Source organism: Pantherophis guttatus, chromosome 4 (genome assembly GCF_059756535.1).
Source record: "Pantherophis guttatus breed Tessera chromosome 4, ASM5975653v1, whole genome shotgun sequence".
NCBI lineage: Eukaryota > Metazoa > Chordata > Lepidosauria > Squamata > Colubridae > Pantherophis > Pantherophis guttatus.
In genome coordinates this window covers 9,550,651-9,575,151 of record NC_142066.1, presented here as the reverse complement: position 1 = coordinate 9,575,151, position 24,501 = coordinate 9,550,651, and the positions used below count along the sequence as shown (strand labels likewise).

Genomic DNA, 24,501 nt, shown 5'->3' with positions numbered 1-24,501 from the left:
GTATATTGGGGTTTTAATCTTTTTGACCATCTCAGAGACCCTGAAAGTGATTGGGTGGCCATATGCATTCTCTTAAATGTGTGAATAAATGAATGAATGAATAAAACTCCTTCCAATGTATGTCATAAGGTTTATTCGGGGATTTTTCTTAAATTTCAATTTGTAAAACTGATAAACTATGTGGGACATCATGCCACCAATGATGAGAACAGGGGAAGCATCACTTGCAGAGAAGTACAGAGTAACTAGTTTCTATCTGAATTAGGATTGCACTTTCATTATAATTTGGGCTACTTGTCCTGTGCATAGAATCAATGTGTCTGTACATCTGTACGTCTGTACGTCTGTAGTCTGTATGTCTGTACATCTGTACGTCTGAACGTCCATCTCTCTATCTCGTTTTTTCTATTCCTCTCCCTGCCGTTTTCCCTCTCCCCCTTCCCTCCCTCGCATCCTCCCTCCTCTCTCTCTCTCCGGATATCTGGATATTGAGCTACCTATCTATTTATAATAAATTATAATCAAGTAAAGGTACTCTTTATGGCATGGAAGTGACATCCTTTTGTGCAGCTCATTATGCATTTACAAACTGGGTGGAATTTAGTGAATGATGTCATCATACATTTTACATCTTTCAATCCCTTTCACTTGCCATGGCAGGTTTGTTTTATTTTATTACATTATTCTATATTTTATATTATTTTATTTTATTATTTCATTTCATTTTAGTATTTCATTTCATTTATTATTTTATTTTTTTTATAATATATATCACTTTATTATTTTTACAAACAACCAAAAGCAGCAAACATATCCAATATACCGTCCCCCTTATTTTTTCCACATAGCAACAACCCTTTGAGGTATACTGGTCTGAAAAACAGTGTTTGGTCCAAAGTTATCCAGCTGGCTTTCAGGGCCAAGGCAGGGCTTGAACTCATGGTCCCTTGCTTTCTACTGCAGTTCCTTAACCACGAGACCAGGCTAGAATCCCTTTAAATCTAGAAATTATAGAGAAAACTCAATGAAAGAAAGAGTATAAATTGCAAAGGCACCAAATATCAGGTTCTTTCCCTGAAATTGCGTACAAACCACCTTTAATCTTTTAATTAGGGGAGCCAGAAAGAGCACATGATATACTAATTTCTCTTTGTGAGTTGCTCCCTGTGGTTGAGGTCAGGTCGCAAAACAATGATGTAGCATTTTGGCAGGAATATGCATCCCAGTAACGCAGCACTGGAGGACAAGATGGAAAAGACCTCCACAGCTACCATGGCTTTTCCTTTTGTGCTCAGATAGGCTGGAAAGAAGGAGATCCATACACTGCAAAAGGCCAACATGCTGAAGGTGATGAACTTGGCTTCATTAAAGCTGTCGGGTAATTTACGGGCAAGAAAAGCCACAATAAAGCTGGCAATGGCTAAGATACCCATGTAGCCCAAGACACAGTAGAAGAAGAAAGCTGACCCCTCATTGCATTGTAAAATCATTTCTTGGAGCTCTGAGTGCATGTCCAACTCAGGGAATGGGGGAGATGTCGACAACCAAAGAATACAAATGCATACTTGTAACAGAGAACACGAGAGGACGATAGAAAAAGCCAATCTTTTCCCTACCCATCTCCTCATCTGAGAACCAGGTTTAGTGGCCATGAAAGCCACAACCACGGTGATAGTTTTAGCCAGAACACTAGAAATGGCCACTGAGAAGGTGATGCCAAAAGTTGGTTGTCGGAGAAGGCAGGTCACCTTGTTAGGTTGGCTGAGGAAGAAGAAAGAGGAGAGAAAACAGAGCAGAAGAGAGACCAGGTCTCGGCTTGGGATAGTGATGACGACGATGAGGACCCACATGACCCGATGGCGAGCTCCGGCAGGACTCGACACCAGGAGGGTGTAGGTGAGGGACCGGTTGTTGGCTTTGACAATGGGAGTATCCCTGTACTTAATAAAAGTTCCAAGTACCCAAGATGTCAAGAAGAAGAAACAAAGAGCAGCTGAAGCTAAACCGATTCCTAATGTTTCTTCAAAGGTTAGAAAGACCACCAGTTTCAGGATACATCCATTCTTTTCTTCATTTGGACAATGATCTACTGAACATTTGAAACAGTCATCCATATCTGAAAGGAAAATCAAGCAATTTGTCATCTAGGCCTTCCATATTATTCACATTGCCCTCTGAACAGGTGACATTTGTTATTCCTTTTGAACTCTTTCCACTGGTTATCAGATGGATCATGTTTCTATGAAAATTTTCCTCAAATGGAAAATTTAGGATTGGCTTAAAACGAAGCAGATATGGAAGGAATATTATTCTTTGAAATGCAACCTTTTTTTATAATTTTAAATTTTATTGCAATGTAGGCCATTTGGACTTTCCCCATTTTTTTTCCAAAACGTGGAAAAGAAAACGATGAAGAGATATGTAAGTCTCTATTAACAGAGTGTAATGACCTGAACAACAGATTGTGAGTCACAGCTATAAAAATGAATATTCACTAATAACTAAAAGTATTAGTTATTTGTATACTAAGGTAGTGTATTACAGTTTGCTTAAATTTACTTATTTATTTAGTATATGGTGATGTTCCAATAGCCAGGAGACTATAATGCTAATACAGACTAGTACTTGGCTGCCCTAAGACTGCCAGCTCTGTTTGTCTATGAAGATTGTCCGTCTCCCAGGTCATGGTTGTCCCAAAGGTGCTTTTTCAAGAGGCAACTTGACTTTCTTGTTTTTTCTTTGAATATGTTTCGCTTCTCCTCCAAGAAGCTTCTTTAGCTCTGACTGGATGGTGGGGAATGGAAGGATTTATATTCCTTGAAGACAGCTGCTCATTAAAAAGCAACTTTGGGAGAACCATGACCTGGATGATTGAGAATTTCCATTGATATTTATCTGTGCACTTTGGGATGAATACCCTTTAAATGGTGTGGAAGTAAATGGATTTCCAGCAAATCCATTCCATGTGTTCTTCAGTTTGAGAAGCAGGCAACACAGACACATCCCCAACAGCCTGCGTCTGTCTTCCACAGTGAAGGGACAAAGGGCAGAAAGGAACACAGTGCAGAAAGCACAGCTCCACAACACAGTCCTTTCAGCAGTTCCAAATAGGCTCCGTACCATTTGCACTACTCAGCTGACCCCGAGGACATAGACAAACCTCCAAGTGTCCTGAATAACTCTTTAAAAGAATGCAAATGACCAGCTGTCTCCAAGGCATATAAATCCTTCCATTCTCCACCATCCAGTCAGAGTTGAAGAAGCTTCTTGGATGAGAAGAGAAACATCTTCAAAGGGGGCGAGCTAGCTCTGCATCAGAAAGGAAGCTGAGTGGTTTTGCTCAGGGGTGAAATGCTCCCGGTTCGTACCAGATCACCTGATCTGGTAGCAATGGAAGCAGGTGGTCCAGAGAACCGGTAGCAAAAATCCCTGGCCCTCCCCATGCACAGCTGAGCCACGCAATCATCAGAGGCTTTTTTTTTTAAAGCATTTTTTTCTACAACCTCTTCGGCAGAAAAAATGCTTTTAAAAGTAAAAAAAAAAACCTCTGATGATCATGCAGCTCAGCTGGGATCATCAGAGGCTTTTAAAAGCATTTTTTCAAAGAGGTTGTAGAAAAAATGCTTTTGAAAGCCTCTGACGATCCCAGCTTTGTTGTCTGATTGGTAGAGGCTTTTAAAAGAAAAGAAGCCTCTGCTGATCAGGCAACTCAGCTGGGATCATCAGAGGCTTTTAAAAGCATTTTTTAACCACCTCTTAGCCAAAGAGGTTGTAGAAAAAAATGATTTTAAAAGTAAAAAAAAAAAGTTGGCCATGCCTACCCAGTCACATTATTCCCCCCAAGCCATGCCCACAGAACTGATAGTAACAAATTTTAGATTTCACCACTGGTTTTGCTGCAGTATCATATGGGGCCCTGTCCCTTCACCAAAGCTGTGTCACAAATGGATATCGCAAATGGGAAGTGCAGTGCTAGCAGCATTCTAACCATCCACATGAAGTGCCAGCTCGTCTCCCCACCGAAATGGTACCTATTTATCTACTTGCATATAACATGCTTTCAAACTGCTAGATCAGCAGAAACTGAGATGAGTGACGGGAGCTCACCACACCACACAGTGCTAGGACTCAAACCGTTGGAGCTTAATGACCTTCTCTAGCGTCATTAAGCTATTGAACCACTGCTCCTCTTTGTTTGCTTAAATCAACCTAATAAAAACTTCCTGGAATGTCTAGCCTACCCTTTTGATTTGAAATCTTCCCTTCTGGACATGGAACACAGTCATAGCAACAGAATTGTTTTCCTTCAATCTCCTTTTTCCAGTATCCAGGGGAGCAATGGTCATTACACAGAGAAATTGGAAGTACCTGGTGATAAACATAAAAGATTCTTTGAAAGGGTGGTTTTAGAAAAAAACATTTATTAATCCTTCAGGATCTAATCTGGGACAGTCACCGGGACCAAAGGTTTACCAGTGACTGACTCAAAGTAGATTCTTCAACATTATCCTGGGACACCTTCATTTGTGAGTTATTAATCATTCTCTTCTATTGGGCTAGAGAAATCTTTACTTCCCAGAGGCCTAAGTGAATATATATATATATATATTTTATATATACTTTATTGATTTTTTTTTTAAGGCAAATAAAATATAATAGCAATTTTGTTTGACATCGGATTCGCAGTGTTTATACATATATACATGAAAAAAATATCTGGTGTCATTTATACTATACATTTCTAATTAATTTCCGCACCTTTAACTCCTTCCTTGATTCTATCATTTATCCATTCGTACCATCTTCCCCATATCATATCGTAATCTGAGTTTTCATCATCACTTATCTCGTATGTTAATTTACTTGTCTCTGCACACTCTAATATTTTGCTAATTATAAGGTCATCTGGTGGTAGGTCTTTCTTTTTCCAGTATTGAGCGTACGCCAGTCTGGCAGCTGTAGTTATGTGTATTAGGAGGTGGACCTTTTCCTTTCCATGCCCTTTCTTTACCATTCCCAGGAGAAATATTTCTGGGTTCAAATCAATTTCTTCTTTGAGTATGTCTTTCAACCATCTCTGAATTTTGCTCCAGTATCTTTTGGCTTCGGGGCATGTCCACCACATATGAAAGAAGGTGCCCTGACCATGACCGCATTTCCAACAACTTGGGTGTACATTGGGGAACATCTGTGCTAATCTTGCAGGTGCTAAGTGCCACCTATGAAGCATTTTGTAATGATTTTCCTTGTACGTGGCTGCTCTAGTTAATTTATAGTTTTTATTCCACGCCTCTTCCCATTCGTTGAAGTTCAAACTATGTCCGATATTTCTCTCCCACGCTCTCAATTGGTTTCTGATTATGTCCTCATCTCTATCCTCATCTAATAAGTAATTATACAGCTTGGCCAACGCTTTTTTTCCTGGTCCCATCAGAATTTTGTCTAATCCGTTGTATCCTAATTCTAAACCAAATTCATCCTTGTCTTTCTGGTATCTTGATTTTATTTGCATGTAAGTCCACCAATCTAAAATTATGTCTTGGTCTCTCAGGACATCATTTGATTTAAGGTTTCCCCCTCCGTCGAGGATGTCTTTGTATCTGCACAGTTTCTCCATTCCCCACCTGTTGGGATAAATCAATGCCTCTACCGTAGAGAGCCAATTTGGGACTTTTGTATAATATCTCTGTCTAATCCCCGCCCACGTTTGTATTAGGGAGTCCCTGATTTTATGCCTGTGGAAGTAGGTTTTCTTTTTCTTATCTTTGTCCCATAAATACGCATGCCACCCTCTCTGTAAATCATGGCCTTCTAACATTAAGATTCTCTTATTCTCCAAAGTGATCCATTCCCTTATCCATATCAGCTTTGCTGCTCTATAATACATTTCCCAATTCGGGAGTCCAAATCCTCCCACGTTCCTTTTTTCCTGTAAGATTTTGAGTGAAATTCTCGATTTTTTTCCCTCCCAAACGAAATCCCTCGTGATCTTATTTAATTCTAGGAAAAAAATTTTCTCTAAAATCACTGGTAAGTTTTGGTATAAAAATAAGATCTTGGGGAGGATGTTCATCTTGATTGCCGTGATTTTGCCTATAAGTGACAATTTAATCTTTTTCCATCTATCCAAATCTTGTTTTAATTTATTAATTAATGGAGTATAATTATCTTCTTTCAGAGATGAACACCTTTTGGTTAGCCAAATTCCTAAGTATTTTATTTTTGGGACAACCTGTAGGCCCAAAGTTCCTTCTATCTCTTTCTTCTGCGCCTCAGTTACATTCTTAGTTAGTATTTTAGTTTTAGATTTGTTCAATTTAAAGCCAGCCACCTCGCCATATTTACCCAATTCCTCTAATACTTTTTGTCCAGATGTTAATGGGTCTTCTAGTATTAGTGCCACGTCATCCGCAAAGGCTTGCGTTTTATAGATCTCTTTTCTAATTTTTAGGCCTTTGATTTCTTTGTTATTTCTAATCTTACGTAGCAGAACTTCTAGAGCCAGAATGAATAATAGTGGTGACAGAGGGCAGCCCTGCCTTACTCCCTTCTTAATTTGAAATGTTCTTGTCCTATCTCCATTAACTAGAATGCTCACCCTCTGATTGTCGTAGATAGTCTTTATCGTCTTTTCAAAGTTTTCCCCGAATCCCATTATTTTAATTTGCTTGGTCATAAAGTTCCAATTTAAATTGTCGAATGCCTTTTGGGCATCCAAGAAAACTAAGGCCAACTGCTTTTCTGGGTGTTCTTCGTAATATTCTAAAGTATCTAATATGATTCTCAAATTATCCCTAATTTGTCGCCCCGGGAGAAAACCATTTTGATCTCTATGAATCCAATTATTTAATATTTTTTTGATTCTTTCTGCCATTATACACATGAATAGCTTGTAATCAGTGTTTAAAAGTGAAATCGGTCTGTAATTTTGGATTTTTTTTTGGTCGGCACCCTCTTTCGGCAGGAGTGTAACATGTGCTTCCCTCCACGAATCAGGAATTTTTGCGCCCATCAAAACCTCATTGAAAATTTCCATTAATTTAGGTTGTAGGATTTCTTCAAATTTTTTGTATATTTCTCCTGGGAATCCGTCTGGGCCTGGCAATTTGTTGTTTTTGAGTTTGGAGAGAGCCTTTTTAAATTCTTCAATTGTTATCTTAGCGTTTAGCATCTCCTTTTCTTCCTCTGTTATTTGTGGGAGCTCCGCATTTGCCAGATATTGGTCTATTTTTTCTTCCGAGGCCTCCTCTTCTTTGTATAGGGATTCGTAATACTCTCTCGCCCTTTCCAATTTGTCTTCTTCTTTGTTTAAAAGATTTCCCTCAGCGTCTTCTAGTATCTGAATTGTCCCTTTTTCATTTTCCTTTTTTAATTTATAGGCCAGCCACCTGCCCGATTTGTTAGCATTCTCGAAGTGGTACTGTTTTGTTCTTTTTATTTTTTGAGCTAGCTCCTCTTGATCTAGGATGTTTAATTTATGTCTCCACACCAGCCAATTTTCTTTTGCTACAGTATCTCCAGGTATTTTTTGGAGTTTCTTTTCTGCTTCATCCAGATGTTTAATAAGATCTTCCCGGGATTTCCTTTTTAATTTATTTTTATATGCAGAGTAGGATATTATTACCCCTCTTAGGTAGGCCTTCATTGTGTCCCATATTATTTCACGGGGTGTCCCTTGGTTCTCATTTTCTATAAAGAAAGTCTTTAATTCTCCTTTCAATTTTTCCACACACTCTTTGTCACATAGTAGTTTTGCATACGCGCAACTCCTCTGGCCTAAGTGAATATTATCTAGCTGGATTTATATTAAAACATTAAAAGCTGTTGAAGTTACAATGATGAGGAAAAGGGTCTCTCTGAAAAAGGCAAGGTGAATAAATAAATATGCGGGAGGAAAATGTTACAGAAATAAGGCAATGTCCTTAATTTGAAAGGTAATTGCAACCAAAAAGAAAACCTGACTTTCACATTGTAAGATCATTTTGTCAATTTGATTAATGCTTGATAATGGGCCATATTTGTTCATAGTATGCCATTTTTTCTTACAAACATAGAAATTAGATTTCTAAAGAGGCTTTGCTCAATACGGATTAAGAGACCAAGGCCTCTATCTGGAATCATAATAGCTCAAGATATAGTCCATGAAATGAGTCCATGCCTGGTTAAAAGCTGGGTGCCAGACAATCAGATCTTCATCAATGAATAATTCTTTGCCTGTTGGAGAACTCGGATCTATTCTTCCGACTCTAACTCTTTGAAAAGACCGATTGGGAAATGTGATGAGGTTGATGATATCAAATCCACCCATTACTTCCCCTTTTTCATTCAGGGAAACTTTCTCTCCAGCCGAATTGTTAAAAGAAATGCCATGTAGAAATGGATGGAGCTATGTGAAAGAGAATGAAAGAATCAGAGAATTTAAAGGATAATACAGGTAGTCCTCTATTTACAACAGCTTGTTTCGTGACTGTTTTAAGTTGCGATGGCACTGAAAAAAGTGACTTATGACCGTTTTTCACATTATGACCTGTTTTCACATTTATGATCTTTGCCACCTTCTGACAAGCAAAATCCATTGGGAAGCCAAGTTTTAAAAGATAGTTTAACAGTAACAGAGATGGAAGGGACCTTGGAGGTCATCTAGTTCAACCTCCTGACCACGCAGGAAACCTGTACTAGGAATTCAAACAGCCAAACTGCTTACCTTTCTGATCAACAAGCTCAGTGTTTTAGCCACTGAGCCACCTAGCCAGGTTCCCTTAACTGTGTTACTTAACAATATAGTAGTTTCTTGATGTTCATACCTAACTGGATTTTATAAGCAGAAAATATTAAGACTTTCTTCTATAGGTTCAAACGGTAATTCTAGATGAAATTGCTCATTGAAATAAAAGAAGTGTCCAATGAAGAGAGAATACCTGCCAAGGCTGCAGATGTGGAAGGTCAGTTTTTTTACGCATCATAGTTTTTTTCTTATTGAACCCCAACATGAATAGAGCCTGCAAAGCATGAGCCACAGAATAAACAGCATTGTAGACACTGTAGCTTTGGCCAGTCATTTCCATTTCAAACACAGGCCCAGGAAGATCCTCCAGTTTCTTTTCCACTGGGCACTGCCTATTGGACATTTCATGTAATTCTGATTTTGAGAATGAACAATCAAATGATTGTTCCCAAACGTCCTGCAGAAACCCATCTCTGTAATCTGAATGAGGCTTGATGGTCTGAAGAAACTCCTTGAAACCAACAACTGCTCTTGAATGAACAGTGAAGGAAATTGCCCCATGGAACATCTGGAGATCCCACATGACTTGAAAGCCAGACAGCATAAAATCAATCTGCGCAGTCATGATCCACACCCTTCTAAATAATGCAGTTTGCTTGTTTTCAGGATCTGCTACAAACATGATAGCCGTGAGCCACGTAATTGTCAGCGATTCTCCATAGACGAGAAATGTGGTGGTGTTGCTCTTCCCCAAATTAAAGGAAATACCTGAGACCACGTGATAAAGTTCTCCAACGTTTTCTATGTGGACTAGTTGTGAAAGCCTTTGTATGAACGATGAACAGATTCCATTTTGAGAAAGTATGGGCTGCATTTTCTGTAAGAAACGTTCTCCGTTGTTGTTATCCATAGTAAAAATCCCAATCCACGTCCATCTGAAATGATGAAGCAGTTGGATAATTCCAATGTATTGATGGTCCTCTTTTGGGACCATGAAATAAAGTGAAGTGCGTTTGCTAGTCTCCTCTTGGGCTAATGAGCCATATGTCAGCTAAAATAAAGCAGAATAAGACTCTGTTGAGTCATTAGCTCAAATCCAATCTTTCTAGTTTTCCTCAAAAAGATTTCCAAAGAAGGAACTTTTCCTCTATTTCTTTTGAAATAGTAATATAGAATGGAATTTCTAGGAATTATTTCAAACACATTATAATAGTTCATTTGTTTGAACAAGACGAAAATGTGCTACATTCAAATCTATGATATGGAATGGAATGACTCTAGATAACTCACTTCTATGATTGGCATTGTAGCTTCATAAAAGACTGTGAAGTATTATAATTTAAGGTCTGTAGAAAGTCTTAATACAAATCTAATATCTCAGTAACTATGCCATAACAACGAAGTACATTTTTTTTCTGTTCATCTCCTCCATACTGACCTGTGGAATCTTGTAAAAATCTACAACTTCAGCTATATTAGATGATGTATCAGAACCTAATCCTCCAATGATAGCCATCAGATTCTTCTGGCTATCACATTTGTAGTTAGGGACAAATTTCTGGGATTTGAAAAGGAGGTCCAGAGTAGTGCGATAAGTCATCCTTGGATTGTGGTAACTGTCATAGATGTGGAACCCAAGAGTGATGTTAGGTAAGATCTGGGGGTCTTCATTGATCTCCTTCACAGCAAAGGCCAAGGCAAGGATGTGTTGGTACAATTTGGTTAATACACTGCAAATAGATTAAGTACACCTTTTAATAATAATAATAATAATAATAATAATAATAATAATAATAATAATAATAATGATGCATGATAAAGTCAAGGAATTAACTTCAGCCAAGTATATTCGGCGAATTCGTAAGATATTAATGTCCAAATTGAGTGGAGGAAACATCATAAAAGCCATAAATACCTGGGCTATACCTGTGATTAGATACTCTGCAGGAATAATTGACTGGACCCAGATGGAGTTAGACAATTTGGACAGAAAAAAAAGGAAGCTTATGACAATGAATCATGCCTTGCACCCTAAAAGTGATGTTGACCGATTATATTTACCAAGAGCAGAGGGTGGTCGAGGACTCCTACAAGTAAAGCAGACTGTGGAAGAAGAAAAATGCAGCTTGAATGATTACATCCAGAAAAGTGAAGAACCAATGATTAAGGAAGTAAATAAAGGAGGCCTTTTAAAGACAACTAAAACAAAAGCAGAATATAAGAAAGAAGTAATTGAGCAGCGAGCTGAAAATTGGAAACACAAAGCTCTGCATGGCCAATACTTGAAAAGTATTGAAGGCAAAGCTGACCAGAAACTAACTTGGAACTGGTTAAGATCAGGCGTACTGAAAAAAGAAACTGAAAGCTTTATTTTGGCAGCTCAAGAACTAGCCCTAGCCACAAACTGTATGAAGGCAAAAATTCAACATGTTACCACCAACAGCAAATGCCGCCTCTGCAATGAGAAAGATGAGACAGTCGACCACCTGATCAGCGGGTGCAGCAAAATTTCACAAACTGACTACCTACAACGCCATGACCGTGTTGCTAAAATCATTCACTGGAAATTGTGCCAGAAGTTTGGATTTGAGTACAGCAAAAACCACTGGGAACATCAGGTTGAGAAAGTTTTAGAGAATGAGAAACTCAAGATCTTGTGGGACTTTAGGATTCAGACTGACAGGCACTTGGTCCACAGCACACCTGACATAACAATAGTTGAAAAGAAAAAAGTATGGTTCATTGACATTGCAGTACCTGGTGATGCACGAATTGAAGATAAGCAGCAAGAAAAAATCACAAAGTACCGGGACTTACAAATTGAAGTTGAGCGACTGTGGAAAAAGAAATAGTGTGTTGTCCCGATTGTAATTGGAGCCCTCGGAGCAATACCCAAAGGGCTACCCCGCTATTTAGAAATTCTAAATTTGCCGGACTTGAACATTTTGACTCTACAAAAAACCACCTTACTCGGAACAGCTTACATCCTCCGATGATACCTCAACAGTTCCTAGGTCCTTGGTTAGGACTCGAGCTGCTGAGCTATTAACCAGCCTCAAAGGCTGTGAATCTCACTAAAGATTAACCAATTAATAATAATAATAATAATAATAATAATAATAATAATAATAATAATAATATTTTGATTTGGAATTTTGGAATAATAATTTTGATTTGGAAGATGAACCATACGGACTGTGACACCAGTGAACAAAGGTTAATGGACCAACGACGTGTAATCCTAAACCACAAATTTTTCACTACAGAAGAATTAATAGCAATAGAAGAGAAAGCAATTAATGGTCTGAGTACAACAACAAAGAAGAGTAACAGAGCCTTGGTAGTACTAGGGTTTAAGGCACCCTGTTATTAAGCTGCTTAAGACCAGCTGCCTGCAATTACTGCAGGGTTTGAATCTCGCCAAGGCTCAAGGTTGACTCAGCCTTCCATCCTTTCTAAGGTAGGTGAAATGAGGACCCAGTTTGTGGGGGCAATAAGCTGACTTTGTATAAATATACAAAAGGATGAAGGCTATTGCTGAGCACATTGTAAGCCGCCCTGAGTCTTCGGAGAAGGGCGGCATATAAATCAAATTAAAAAAAAACAAAACATCAAGAATAATTTCCAGACTCAAAAGCAAATTGAGGAAGAAAGGGAAGAAGAGGATACTGAAATGGATGAAGATAAAGAAAAAGGAAGCAATAAAGAACAAACACCAACAGATAGTGCTCAATTAGCTGGAAAAATAAAGCACCAAATGGAAGATGATGAAAGAACACGTTTGCCGAAGCTGAACCAAGTGAACCGGAAAGAATTGAGAAATGTACTAAAAAAGGTCAATGAGGCTGTGCAAACTATTCGAACTACTACATTAGCCGAAACTAACCAACTGATGTATGCAGCAGCTGTCATAACCACCAAAGAACTGGGGTTGAAAATACAAAAGAACCAAAGAGGCAAGAAGGGGAAGCCTAAGTGGAAAATTCGGTTAGAATTGAAGATCAAAAAAGTACGTGGAGATTTGAGCAACTTGAAGAACCTAAGGCAAGGTCAGCTAAAGAACAAGCAGGTCAAAAGCAGCCTGGAAGCAAGATACGATATAAGGAATAAGGAGATTCCAGTAGTAATTGAAGAGCTGAAGCAGAGGGTTGTTGCCATCGCTGAAAAGATTAAAAGGTATGAAAACCGAGTAACTCAGTTCAAGAAAAACTCACAGTTCAGAGCAAATCAGCACCAGTTGTATAAGAATTTAGAAAATGGAAACGGAGTAACAACAAATGAAAAGCCTGATAAAGAGAAAGCTCTGAAATTCTGGAAGAATTTGTGGGAAAACAACAAGAAGCACAACAGAAATGCAAAATGGATCAAACAGGTTGAGGACTCTATTAAAGTGCATAAAATGGAAGACGTGAAAATAACAAAAGCAATGGTGCAAAGACAGTCAAGAAAAGTGAAGAACTGGAGTGCACCTGGACCGGATGAGCTGCATGGCTTCTGGTTAAAGGCACTTACAAGTCTGCACAAAAGATTGGCAACCCAGATGAACCAGATCCTAAAAACACCTGAAAATGATGGATGGATGACAACTGGAAGGACATTTTTGATCCAAAAAGATAAAGAAAAAGGAAAGGACCCTGGAAACTATAGGCCAATCACCTGTTTGCCAACAACATACAAGCTTCTTACTGGTGTCATTGCAAACCAACTCTATGGATACCTGGAAAGAGATAACTTGCTTCCTGTAGAACAGAAAGGATGCTGCAAAAACTCAAGAGGAACAAAAGATCAATTGCTGATTGACAAGCTAATCCTAAAGATCTCAAAGAAAAGACGAACCAACCTGTTCATGGCTTGGATAGACTATAAGAAAGCATTTGATTCAGTTCCCCATAGCTGGATCAAGAAATGCCTGGAAATATTAGGCATCAGCAGCAACATACAAAAATTCATGGAATCTTCAATGAACCTCTGGAAAACAAAACTTATGGCTAATGAAGAAGAACTGGGTGAAGTTGAAATTAAACGAGGCATTTTCCAGGGCGATTCCCTTTCACCCCTACTTTTTATACGCTCAATGCTACCACTGACAATCATTTTGAAGAAGATGAACTGTGGATACGAACTTGCAAAGAAAGGACTGAAAATCTTGCACTTGATGTACATGGATGATTTGAAGCTGTTTGGTAAAACAAAAGCTGAACTGAATTTATTAATTGAAAACACAAAAGAATTCAGCCAAGACAGCTGTATGCAGTTTGGAATTGACAAATGTGCAACAATAGCAACCAAAGCAGGCAAGATCATAGAAGAGGATGGAATAGAACTAGAGAATGAAGAAATGATAAAGGCAGTAAAATCAGAAGAAGGCTACAAGTACTTGGGGATTTTAGAAGCCTCTGACTTAATGCATAATAAAGTCAAGGAATTAACTTCAGCCAAGTACATTCGGCGAATTCGTAAGATATTAATGTCCAAATTGAGTGGAGGAAACATCATAAAAGCCATAAATACCTGGGTTATACCTGTGATTAGATACTCTGCAGGAATAATTGACTGGACCCAGATGGAGTTAGACAATTTGGACAGAAAAACAAGGAATCTTATGAAATGAATCATGCCTTGCACCCTAAAAGTGATGTTGACCGATTATATTTACCAAGAGCAGAGGGTGGTCGAGGACTCCTACAAGTAAAGCAGACTGTGGAAGAAGAAAAATGCAGCTTGAATGATTACATCCAGAAAAGTGAAGAACCAATGATTAAGGAAGTAAATAAAGGAGGCCTTTTAAAGACAACTAAAACAAAAGCAGAATATAAGAAAGAAGTAATTGAGCAGCGAGCTGAAAATTGGAAACACAAAGCTCTGCATGGCCAATACTTGAAAAGTATTGAAGGCAAAGCTGACCAGAAACTAACTTGGAACTGGTTAAGATCAGGAGTACTGAAAAAAGAAACAGAAAGCTTTATTTTGGCAGCTCAAGAACAAGCCCTAGCCACAAACTGCATGAAGGCAAAAATTCAACATGTTACCACCAACAGCAAATGCCGCCTCTGCAATGAGAAAGATGAGACAGTCGACCACCTGATCAGTGGGTGCAGCAAAATTCCACAAACTGACTACCTACAACGCCATGACCGTGTTGCTAAGATCATTCACTGGAAATTGTGCCAGAAGTTTGGATTTGAATACAGCAAAAACCACTGGGAACATCAGGTTGAGAAAGTTTTAGAGAATGAGAAACTCAAGATCTTGTGGGACTTTAGGATTCAGACTGACAGGCACTTGGTCCACAACACACCTGACATAACAATAGTTGAAAAGAAAAAAGTATGGTTCATTGACATTGCAATACCTGGTGATGCACGGATTGAAGATAAGCAGCAAGAAAAAATCATAAAGTACCGGGACTTACAAATTGAAGTTGAGTGACTGTGGAAAAAGAAATCGTGTGTTGTCCCGATTGTAATTGGAGCCCTCGGAGCAATACCCAAAGGGCTACCCCGCTATTTAGAAATTCTAAATTTTCCGGACTTGAACATTTTGACTCTACAAAAAACCACCTTACTCGGAACAGCTTACATCCTCCGACGATACCTTAACAGTTCCTAGGTCCTTGGTTAGGACTCGAGCTGCTGAGCTATTAACCAGCCTCAAAGGCTGTGAATCTCACTAAAGATTAACATAATAATAATAATAATAATAATAATAATAATAATAATAATAATAATAATAATAATAATTGGTTGATACCTAGGATGCTGGTAGCAACCCGTATCAACCATTAGCACCGGTCAATGATATTTGTGACACATTTTTAAATGTCCAGTTGACTGTGTTTCATTTTTAATCAATAAAAGAGAATAATAATAATAATAATTTTGCAAATTATTTTAGTATGGTACTGTTTTTAATTGACTACCAGAAAAAGTGTTTCTGACTGAAATATTAAAGAATTTTGTAATCAGTCCAAATATATTTTGCATACGATTTTTTTTAATCTTTTTCTAGAAAGTTACTCATCATAAGGCATATTATATTAATTTACGGAGTCTTAACTTCAGCATTCAGTTTAATTCAGAATTAGTTTAACTGAATTAGAAAGAATTATAGATTAAGGGTGAGATTCTCTCTAAACCCATAGATCTTCTTCATTTGAATCTTTTCAGTTCTGAAGGAATGTTCTATGATTTCTCAAAATTCTAAGTTCCCCCAGAATCAATATCTAAGGTGTGTGCCCACTTTGGCTGCAAGATAGAAATATTAAAACACCTTTACTCTATCCTATCATTCCTTACCTGTTCAGTAAAACAGAATGCCAATAATTTAACTAACTTCCAATATTTATGTCTATGCAGATTCTCAGTCATCCTGGTCATGGTTGTCCCAAAAGTGCTTTTCCAAAAGGCAACTGGACTTTCTTAGGTTTTTTTTCTTTGAAAATATTTTCAATTCAACCTTTATTGTCAAAGCACAACATGTGTGCAATGAGATTGGCTAAGCCTCCCTTCATGCACCCACCCAACATAAATACATATCGATAACTCACAGTGAAAGAAAGAAAGTCCCTAACCCAATAAATCATACTAACAACACACAATCCTCTATACATATATGTGTGTAACATTGCATTATGATATATTGCACAAATATGTTGCCCTGCCCTGCAAGCCTATTGTTTATGCTTATGATGTTATGTTGCATTCAGGAGTCTGACAGCCCACAAATAAAATTTTGCTTCTCATCCAAGAAGCTTCCAGAACTGAAACAGAGCAAGAAGCTTCTTGGATGAGAAGCAAAATCTTTTCAAAGGAAATACCAAGAATGTCCAGTTGCCTTTTGGAAAAGCACCTTTATTTTTCTGTTGTGAAATGTGGCAGAGCTGATTTTTTTTTTTAGCATTCTTTTTGATAATTTCACAATCACAATCAAATATGCTTTACTTATGAGAATGTTGTTGATGAAACAATCACAAACAAAGTTCCCTCTTCTCTCACCACTAGAAAACTTTCAAAGCACAAAGAATTCTTACATTTACATGAAAAACTCTACATTTCCTGCACAAACAGCCATATAAATGATTCTTTGCTATGTGGGTCTAAGGTCAGATAATTCAAAGGAAAACATTTACACTGGTGAATCATAAAAGTTGACAAAAGGATGTTGCTTGAATAGAGTTTGACAGAAATGGTAAATCAAGTGAGACATCATCCCACCGATGATGAGGTCACCAGGCTGATACCACTCATGTGGAACAGGGAAAGCATCACTTGCAGGACAGCTCAGACTAACTGCTTTGTAAATCCAGAACACCAGGAGGATCCATTTTATGATTTTCTGCATATGGAGAAAATGTCTGAGTCTATCTTCAAGGAGAACTCCTGGCATTTAAAACAGAAGGAAGAGAACTTTGTGGAAATGAATCTCAAAGAGTCAGCATTACGACTTCCTTCCTCCATGTGGCTCTTGAAATATTTATATCGATCCTTTCTCAGTTTCTATTCCCTTCTGTGCAGAACGATTGATATTGTGGCCTGCTAGAATAATAGAATGATTGCAGTCATTCATAAGGACGTAATTGCCATTGAACCATTGGCAATCTGACAATGTTTTCTTTATATTTCTTTCTTTATTTTATTTTATTCAATTTTTATACCGCCCTTCTCCAGCTGGACTCAGGGCAGTGCACAGCCTAGAATAAAAAATATCCCAATACAAAACTTAAAATTTTAAAATAATTAAACAAATTTTTGCCCAAAATTTAAAACCTCCCGACTAAAATCCATTTACAATTAAAAATATCTAAAGGGGGTGGGGGAGTTATGCCAGCCCAGCTTGATGAAATAGGAAAGTTTTGAGGGCACGGTGAAAAGCACGGAGATCTGGTATCCTATGTATCTACAGGGGCAGGTCGTTCCAGAGGGTAGGTGCTGCCACAGAGAAGGCCCTCCCCCTGGGGGTCGCTAGCTGACATTGCCTGGCTGACAGCACCCTGAGGAGTCCCTCTCTGTGGGAGCAAATTGGCCAGTGGGAGGCTATCGGCGGCAGAAGACGGTCCCGTAAGTACCCAGGCCCTATGCCATGGAGCACTTTAAAGGTGGTAACCAACACCTTGAAACGCACCTGGAAGACCACCAGGAGCCAATGCAGCTCGCACAGGAGGGGTGTCACATGGGAGCGCCCCATTGCTCCCATAATCCCCCAGGTGGCCGCATTCTGCACCAGTTGGAGCCTCCGGGTGCTCCTTAAGGGGAGCCCCATTTAGAGAACATTGCAGTAGTCCAGGCGGGAAGTGACGAGTGCCTGAGTAACTGTGCGTAAGGAGTCCCGATCCAGAAATGGACGCAACTGGCAAATCAGGCGAACCTGATGAAAACCCCCCTGGCCACGGCCGTCATGTGCTCTTCTAAAGACAGCCGTGCATCCAGGAGGATGCCCAAGTTGCGAGCCCTCTCCGTGGGGGCCAGTAACTCTCCCCCAATAGCCAGCAATGGCACCAGCTGGCTACATCAGGACGCCAGAAGCCACAGTCACTTGGTCCTGGAAGGGTTGAGTCAAAGCCTGTTTCTCCCCATCCAGACCCACATGACCTCTAGCCACCGGGACATCACTTCAAGGGCATCGTTGAGATGGCCTGGAGTGGAGATGTACAGCTGAGTATCGTCAGGGTACTGATGGAAGTCCACCCCAAAACCACGGATGAGCTCGCCCAGTGGCTTCACATAAATGTTGAACAGAAGGGGTGAGAGGACTGACCCCTGTGGCACCCACAAACAAGGCGACTCGGGGTCGACCTCTGCCCCCCTGCCAACACCAATTGTGACCGGTCAGAGAGAAAGGAGAGAACCATCATAGGACGGTGCCCCCCACCCCCCACCCCGGCGCAGTATGATACCATGGTCAATGGTATCAAAACCGCTGAGAAATCTAACAGGACTAGGATAGAGGAACAACCCCTATCCCAAGCCCTCCAGAGATCATCCACCAATGCGACCAATGCCGTTTCCATGCTATGCCCAGGCCGGAAGCCAGACTGGAGCGGATCTAGATAGACAGCTTCATCCAGGTACTGAGGGAGCTGTCGTGCCACCACACTCTCAACAACCTTTGCCACAAACGAAGGTTGGAGACCGGATGGTAGTTAGCCAAAACAGCCGGATCCAGTGAGCACTTCTTCATCATCCCGCCTGTACCCACCCAGTCAGAGACCAAGCCTTCCCAAATCTGAATGATTTTATTGTGCAGATACTGAACAAAATCCTCAGCCCGACCCTGCAAGGGATCCTCCTGCGCTCCCAGATGGAGGAGGGAGTGGGTCACCCTAAACAGGGCGGCTATCTTAAGATGCGATAAGAGCGGAAAAATAATTACATTTTGCCACTTTTATTGCCACTAGGTTGGTCTTAATATGCAACCTTACCAGTGTTCGGTCAGATTCGGAACAGCTAGACCTCCAACTGCTCTCCAGGCATTTTTTCCAGCACTTCATCTCCCTCAGCTCCTCAGAAAACCAAGGAGCCAGGTAGACTCGGCGACGGGTCAGAGGCCACAAAGGCACGACTCAGTCCAAAGCATCTGCAGCCGCCCTATCCCAGGCGGCCACCAGTTCTTCAGCCGAGCCATGAGTCAGAGCCTCAGGGAATGGCCCAAGCTCCATCTGCAACCTATCAGGGTCCATCAGGTGCCTGGGGAGGAACCATCTAGGCTGTTCCGCCTCCCTGCTGTGGGGTGTGGTGGTTAGAAAGTCAAGCCTAAGAAGGGAATGATCTGACCATGACAAGGGCTCAGTCACTATCTCCCCTATCTCAAGATCATTCATCCACTGACCAGAGACAAAAATCAAGTCCAGAGTGTGTCCTCCCATGTGAATGGGTCCATGAATTAATTGGGTCAGGCCCATGGCCATCATGGAAGCCATGAACTCCCAGGCCACCTCAGACGCTTCACCGACAGATGGCAAGTTGAAGTCCCCCATGACCATAAGCCCGGGGGTCTCCACCGCCACCTTGAAAATCACATTGAGCAGCTTGGGCAGGGCAGCCAACATGTGGCGGGGAGCCAGGTACGTAATCAGCAAGCCCATCTGCCTCCCATGTCCCCACACTTCACAAGGAGGGATTCACATCCGGCTTTCTGAGGTACAGTAGCCTCCCTTGGAGCAAGTCCTTCCTTTACAAGAACCGCCACCCCCCTGCCCCTCCCCTTGGACCTCGGCTGATGGAATGCATAGAAACCTGGTGGGCACATCTCAATGAGAGGGACCCCCCCTCCTGGCCCAACCAGGTCTCCGTAATACCTACCAGGTCCGCACCCCCCTCCTGAACCAGATCACAAATGAGCGGGGCTTTACTTACCACGGACCTGGCATTGCACAACATCAACCGGAGGCCCAGGCCCTGAGGATCCAAGCAACCCAGGAAATGAGAAGAGCCTTGGGGGCCAGAGCATACAATCACTTGCAGGTAGCGAGTGCATCCTCCCATAACACAATATGCCCCCCTGCTCCCACCATATCTGCCCCTCCCACCCACAATGCCAATGGGAATGCCCTCCCCAATATAGGAACTAGCCCCCCCGCCCCCCTGACACCTGAGGGTTGCCCCCCAAACCCATCCCAGTCATACACATTACATCCTCCCTCCCACCCTTTAAAAAGCGAATTAAAAAAGAATATAAAGAACTGATGTCTGATGTCTGATCAACAACTTTCCTTCTTTGGAGTGACATCATAAGTGACTGATGCTTAACCTGTTTTGAAAATAGTGGAGAAATGGAATTGGGAAGTTGGAAGCTACAACGTTGCTCTAATTCTAGAAATCAGGACTAAGGTTTAATATTAATTAAATGATCAGGAATCCATTTCCCTGCAAAATGTTGGATGAAATGGTCAAACATCAACTATCTGGTACAGATTAGCACAAACACAATGGTGGAACAATATTTAAGATCCAAGTGAATTATCAGCAAACTGATGGGGCAGAACTGCTGCCTTTTGCCAAAGTGGCATACAACAATGTGGTGCACATTGGACTGACCCCTTTCCAAGTCACATTGGCTCCCTATGGAACAACCTTCACCCATGTCCTTGACTGACTGGATGGAATCCCTGAAAAAAGCCTGGGAAAATACAAAGCGAGCCCTTCAGGAAGTGGCGAGAACCCATAAAGTACAAGCCGATAAGCATTGGGGGCCCCCAAAGCCCATTCCAAATAGGAAGTAAGGCAGGGGTGAAATCTAAATTTTTTTGCTACTGGTTCTGTGGGCCTGGCTTAATTAGTGGGTGGGGCTTGGTGGTAAGGTGACTGGGAGCGTGTGGCTTGTTGGTCAGGTGGGCGTGGCCAAGTCAATGTCACTTCTTTGCCCTTTTTTAACCTACAAAACACAACACAACACAACAGGCTCACCCACAATATAAAAGCAGCTGTGCTAGAACCAAAATGGCCCCTGCAATAAGGAGGAACCTCACACAGCCACAAAAAGCCCCAAAAACCAACTTTCCACACAAAAATTCCACATACTGCTTTGTGAGATTTTGTGTCTTTGTGTAGTTAGAGTGAAACACTACAGAAATACACTAAACCTTAGAAAGCTGCACAAATATTATTTTATTTTAATTTATTTGTCAGGTTTCGATGCTATCTCAAAATAAATGAATTTCCAAACTGCCGATCTTTGAGGAAATTTTCTCTTTATTGAGCATAATGATCTGTCCCTGGCTCTTTTGTGGTCAGCACTGACCTTTGCCCCCCAAGCCCTCCCTTTCCAATCCCCAATTCTCTGTGTCTCATTGGCTATCTTCCAAGCCACTCTCCTAATCCCATCTCCGTCAGATCACAGGAATGTACTCCCTCCTCCCATTTTACAACAGTGAACAGGAGCAGGTAGTGAATGCCATCATCCCCTCTGCCCAAGGAGTGGGTCAAGTAGTCACCAGACGGCAGCGCCACGACCAGCAGGGCCAACCAGCAAGTGACTTGATGACAAGGCTCAAAACAGAAACATTGGCGGACCCCTGGTTCTGAGACAATCAACATCTCTTGACAAAAAGGGATGACCTAGCATGGAAAGGGATGAAACTCTATGTCCCAGAGACTCTACATACCCTGGTCCTCAAGAGGAGACACAACGTTAAACCAGTGGGGCATTTTGGCTTCCTAAAGACTTTGCCTTTAGTATGAAGGCAGTTTTGGTGGCCCCACATGAGGAAAGATTTAGACAGCTATGTAAAAAGTTGTACCATCTGTGCCACGATGAAAACCCGACCAGGAAGACCTCCCGGGCTGCTGCAGCCAGTAGCTGAACCGACAACGCCATGGGAGGAGATTGCTATGGACTTCATAGGAGAACTGCCGAGAAGTGGTGGAAACACAGTGGTCTGGACTGTAATAGACTTATTCTCCAAACAGGCACATTTCATATCCTGCAGCGGACTACCCTCAGCCCGTCAATTGGCCAAATTGTTCGTAAAGCACATCTACCATCTGCATGGAGTACCCAGAAGAATTGTCTCCGATCGAGGTGTCCAGTTCACAGCGAAATTCTGGAGGGAATTCCTACGATCCATAGGATCATCCCAAGGCCTCAGTTCAGCATTTCACCCGAGCACCAATGGAGGGGCGGAGAGACTGAATGCCATGATAGAGCAGTACCTGAGGTGCTACGTCGATTACCAACACGCTGCTGCCAGATGGCCCATTCCCCCACATCTGTAGCACCTCATTGGGCTCCGTGGAATGAAAGGCCTTTGGGTAGTCTGTAGTGCAGTGGTATGTGGTCTCGGGTCCAATTGGTATCTCTCCTTGACCTCTGGTTGCTTTAGCAGTCGTTGGCATGCAGCCCCCTCTCAATTTGTATTGCCATCCGGAACCATTCAGAGAGTCGGTTTGGGATGTCCCAATAAGCGGTCACTTGGGCGATTCGCTTATCTAGGCTTCTTCTGAAGAAATACACCAGTAGTCACTCTGGTAGGGGAGGTAAGGTGCCAACGACTCTTCTGAATTCACAAATGTGCTCCTTAATGGGCTTCCCTTTCTGCATTAGGTTTCTGAGTTCGTCTTCCACATAGGGGTCCCCCCCTGCCTCCTCGAACCTAGCCCGTAGTAGTTGCAAGAAACCATCTGCGTCTTGCAGTTGGGGGGCCCTATTCTTGTAGAGGGCTGCTGTCCAGCTCCTTGCTTCTCCCTCCAGCCCTTCTGAAATGGTACTGACTAGGGCTCTGGGGAATGGATAGAGGTGTCCATAGCACTGGATGTAGATCTCAGCTGTGTCGAGGAATTGTGCTACTGGTCTGGATCCCCATCAAACTTCCCTCTGAACCAGGGTGGCTCCACCCTCGGTGGCCCCTCCTCCCATTGCGCGGCTCTGTAAGCCTGCCTAGGGTGCCTTTGGACTTCTTCCTCATCTCTCATTCGGGGGCGGGGGGGGGCGATGTCCTGCTTAGTCTGGTGTGCTTGCTGGGCAGAGGGGGAACCCATGGATGTACACTGGGACTTTCTTTCCTTCTGGTGTGGGAGGGGGGAGGGCTGCGCTCCCGTCTATGGTGACTCAATTCAACAGGCTCGGCTGGCCTCCCCCTCTCCTTGGGCCTGCAAGGTGGTCCCTCCCCGAGTCGGACGGCACAGTGAAAATCTTCCTTCAATTTCTCCATGGGGCTCTTGAGTGGCAGCTTTGAAGCTTTTTGCTGTCTGGCTTGTTGCCAGTCCCATAACCAGTCCGCCCTTCCCAATTCACTCAGAGACTTCCCCTTACCTTTTGCATCTGGAAAGGTGAACTCAACTTCTGCAGATTTTGGCAAAGTCCACCAAGGTTCATCATTTTTTCTCCTCTTGGCTTGGAGCACGATCGTCTGACCTTGGTAATTCTGCAGCAGTGGTGGAGGAAGGGGGTTTGCACCTTTGCTGGAGGAGGGGGGGAGTTGAGGCCCCGTTACATCCAAGCTAGCTGGAGTAGGGAGGGGGGGCTGGTTCGCAGCCACTTGAAGTAAGCTTTCAGTAGAGAGTTGGCTTTCTGCCATGGCTTCGGAACCCTGGCGCCACTCCATCCAAACATCTGGCAGGGAGCTGGAGGGTTGGAGGTTTGCCAGTTTGGCTTGGAAAGTTGTGAGTGCTGCCATCTCCGAGGAAACAGAAGGGAGAGGGGAGCAGCTAAATTTAAAACTTCCTAAACTTTAAATGGCTAGGTCTAAAAAAGAACAACTAAAAAAAACCCCAATTAACCATTTTTTTTAAAGCTCCCAAAGGGGAAAAAAACTTACCCAATAGAACAGAGGTCTCCAACCTTGGCAACTTTAAGACTTGTAGACTTCAACTCCCAGAATATTTCAGCCAGCTTTGTTTTGCTGGCTGAGGAATTCTGGGAATTGAAGTCCACAATTCAGATTCAGTTGCTTGCTGATGCAATCGATTGCAGGGATTACAGCAAGGCGTTGCGACCAGCAGCTAAGGTAAGCAAGCTGAGGGGGGAGGGATTTTTGCTACCGATTAGCAGATCATCAGAGCCATTTAAAAGGAAAGAAGTTTTTTTCTTTTACATGTCTCTGGCGATCCAAGCTGAGTTGCCTGATTAGCAGGCAACTCAGCTGGGATTGTCAGAGCTTGGTTCCTCAGAGCCATTTTAAAGAAAAAAAAGGCTCTGATGATCGTGCGGCTCAGCTGGGCATGGGGGATGGGGGCAGGGATTTTTGCTACTGGTTCTCCGAACTGCCCGCCGTCATCGCTACCTACTCACCGGAGCCGGTCTGAACCGGGAGGATTTCACCCCTGGAGTAAGGTTTACCTCTC

General features: G+C 41.8%; 1 protein-coding gene across 1 annotated transcript; it reads right to left on the bottom strand.

Moving 5' to 3' along the window:
- Nucleotides 1-725: 725 nt before the first annotated feature.
- LOC148113694 (vomeronasal type-2 receptor 26-like) lies at nucleotides 726-23,834 on the bottom strand. Its single transcript, XM_087893286.1, has 6 exons — nucleotides 23,471-23,834; nucleotides 22,372-22,475; nucleotides 10,164-10,283; nucleotides 4,242-4,368; nucleotides 1,882-2,116; nucleotides 726-1,815 (listed from the first exon to the last, which is right to left on the bottom strand). The coding sequence occupies exons 1-6, from the start codon at nucleotides 23,832-23,834 to the stop codon at nucleotides 1,140-1,142; spliced, it is 1,626 nt and encodes a 541-aa protein (XP_087749412.1). The 3' UTR covers nucleotides 726-1,139.
- Nucleotides 23,835-24,501: the final 667 nt, after the last annotated feature.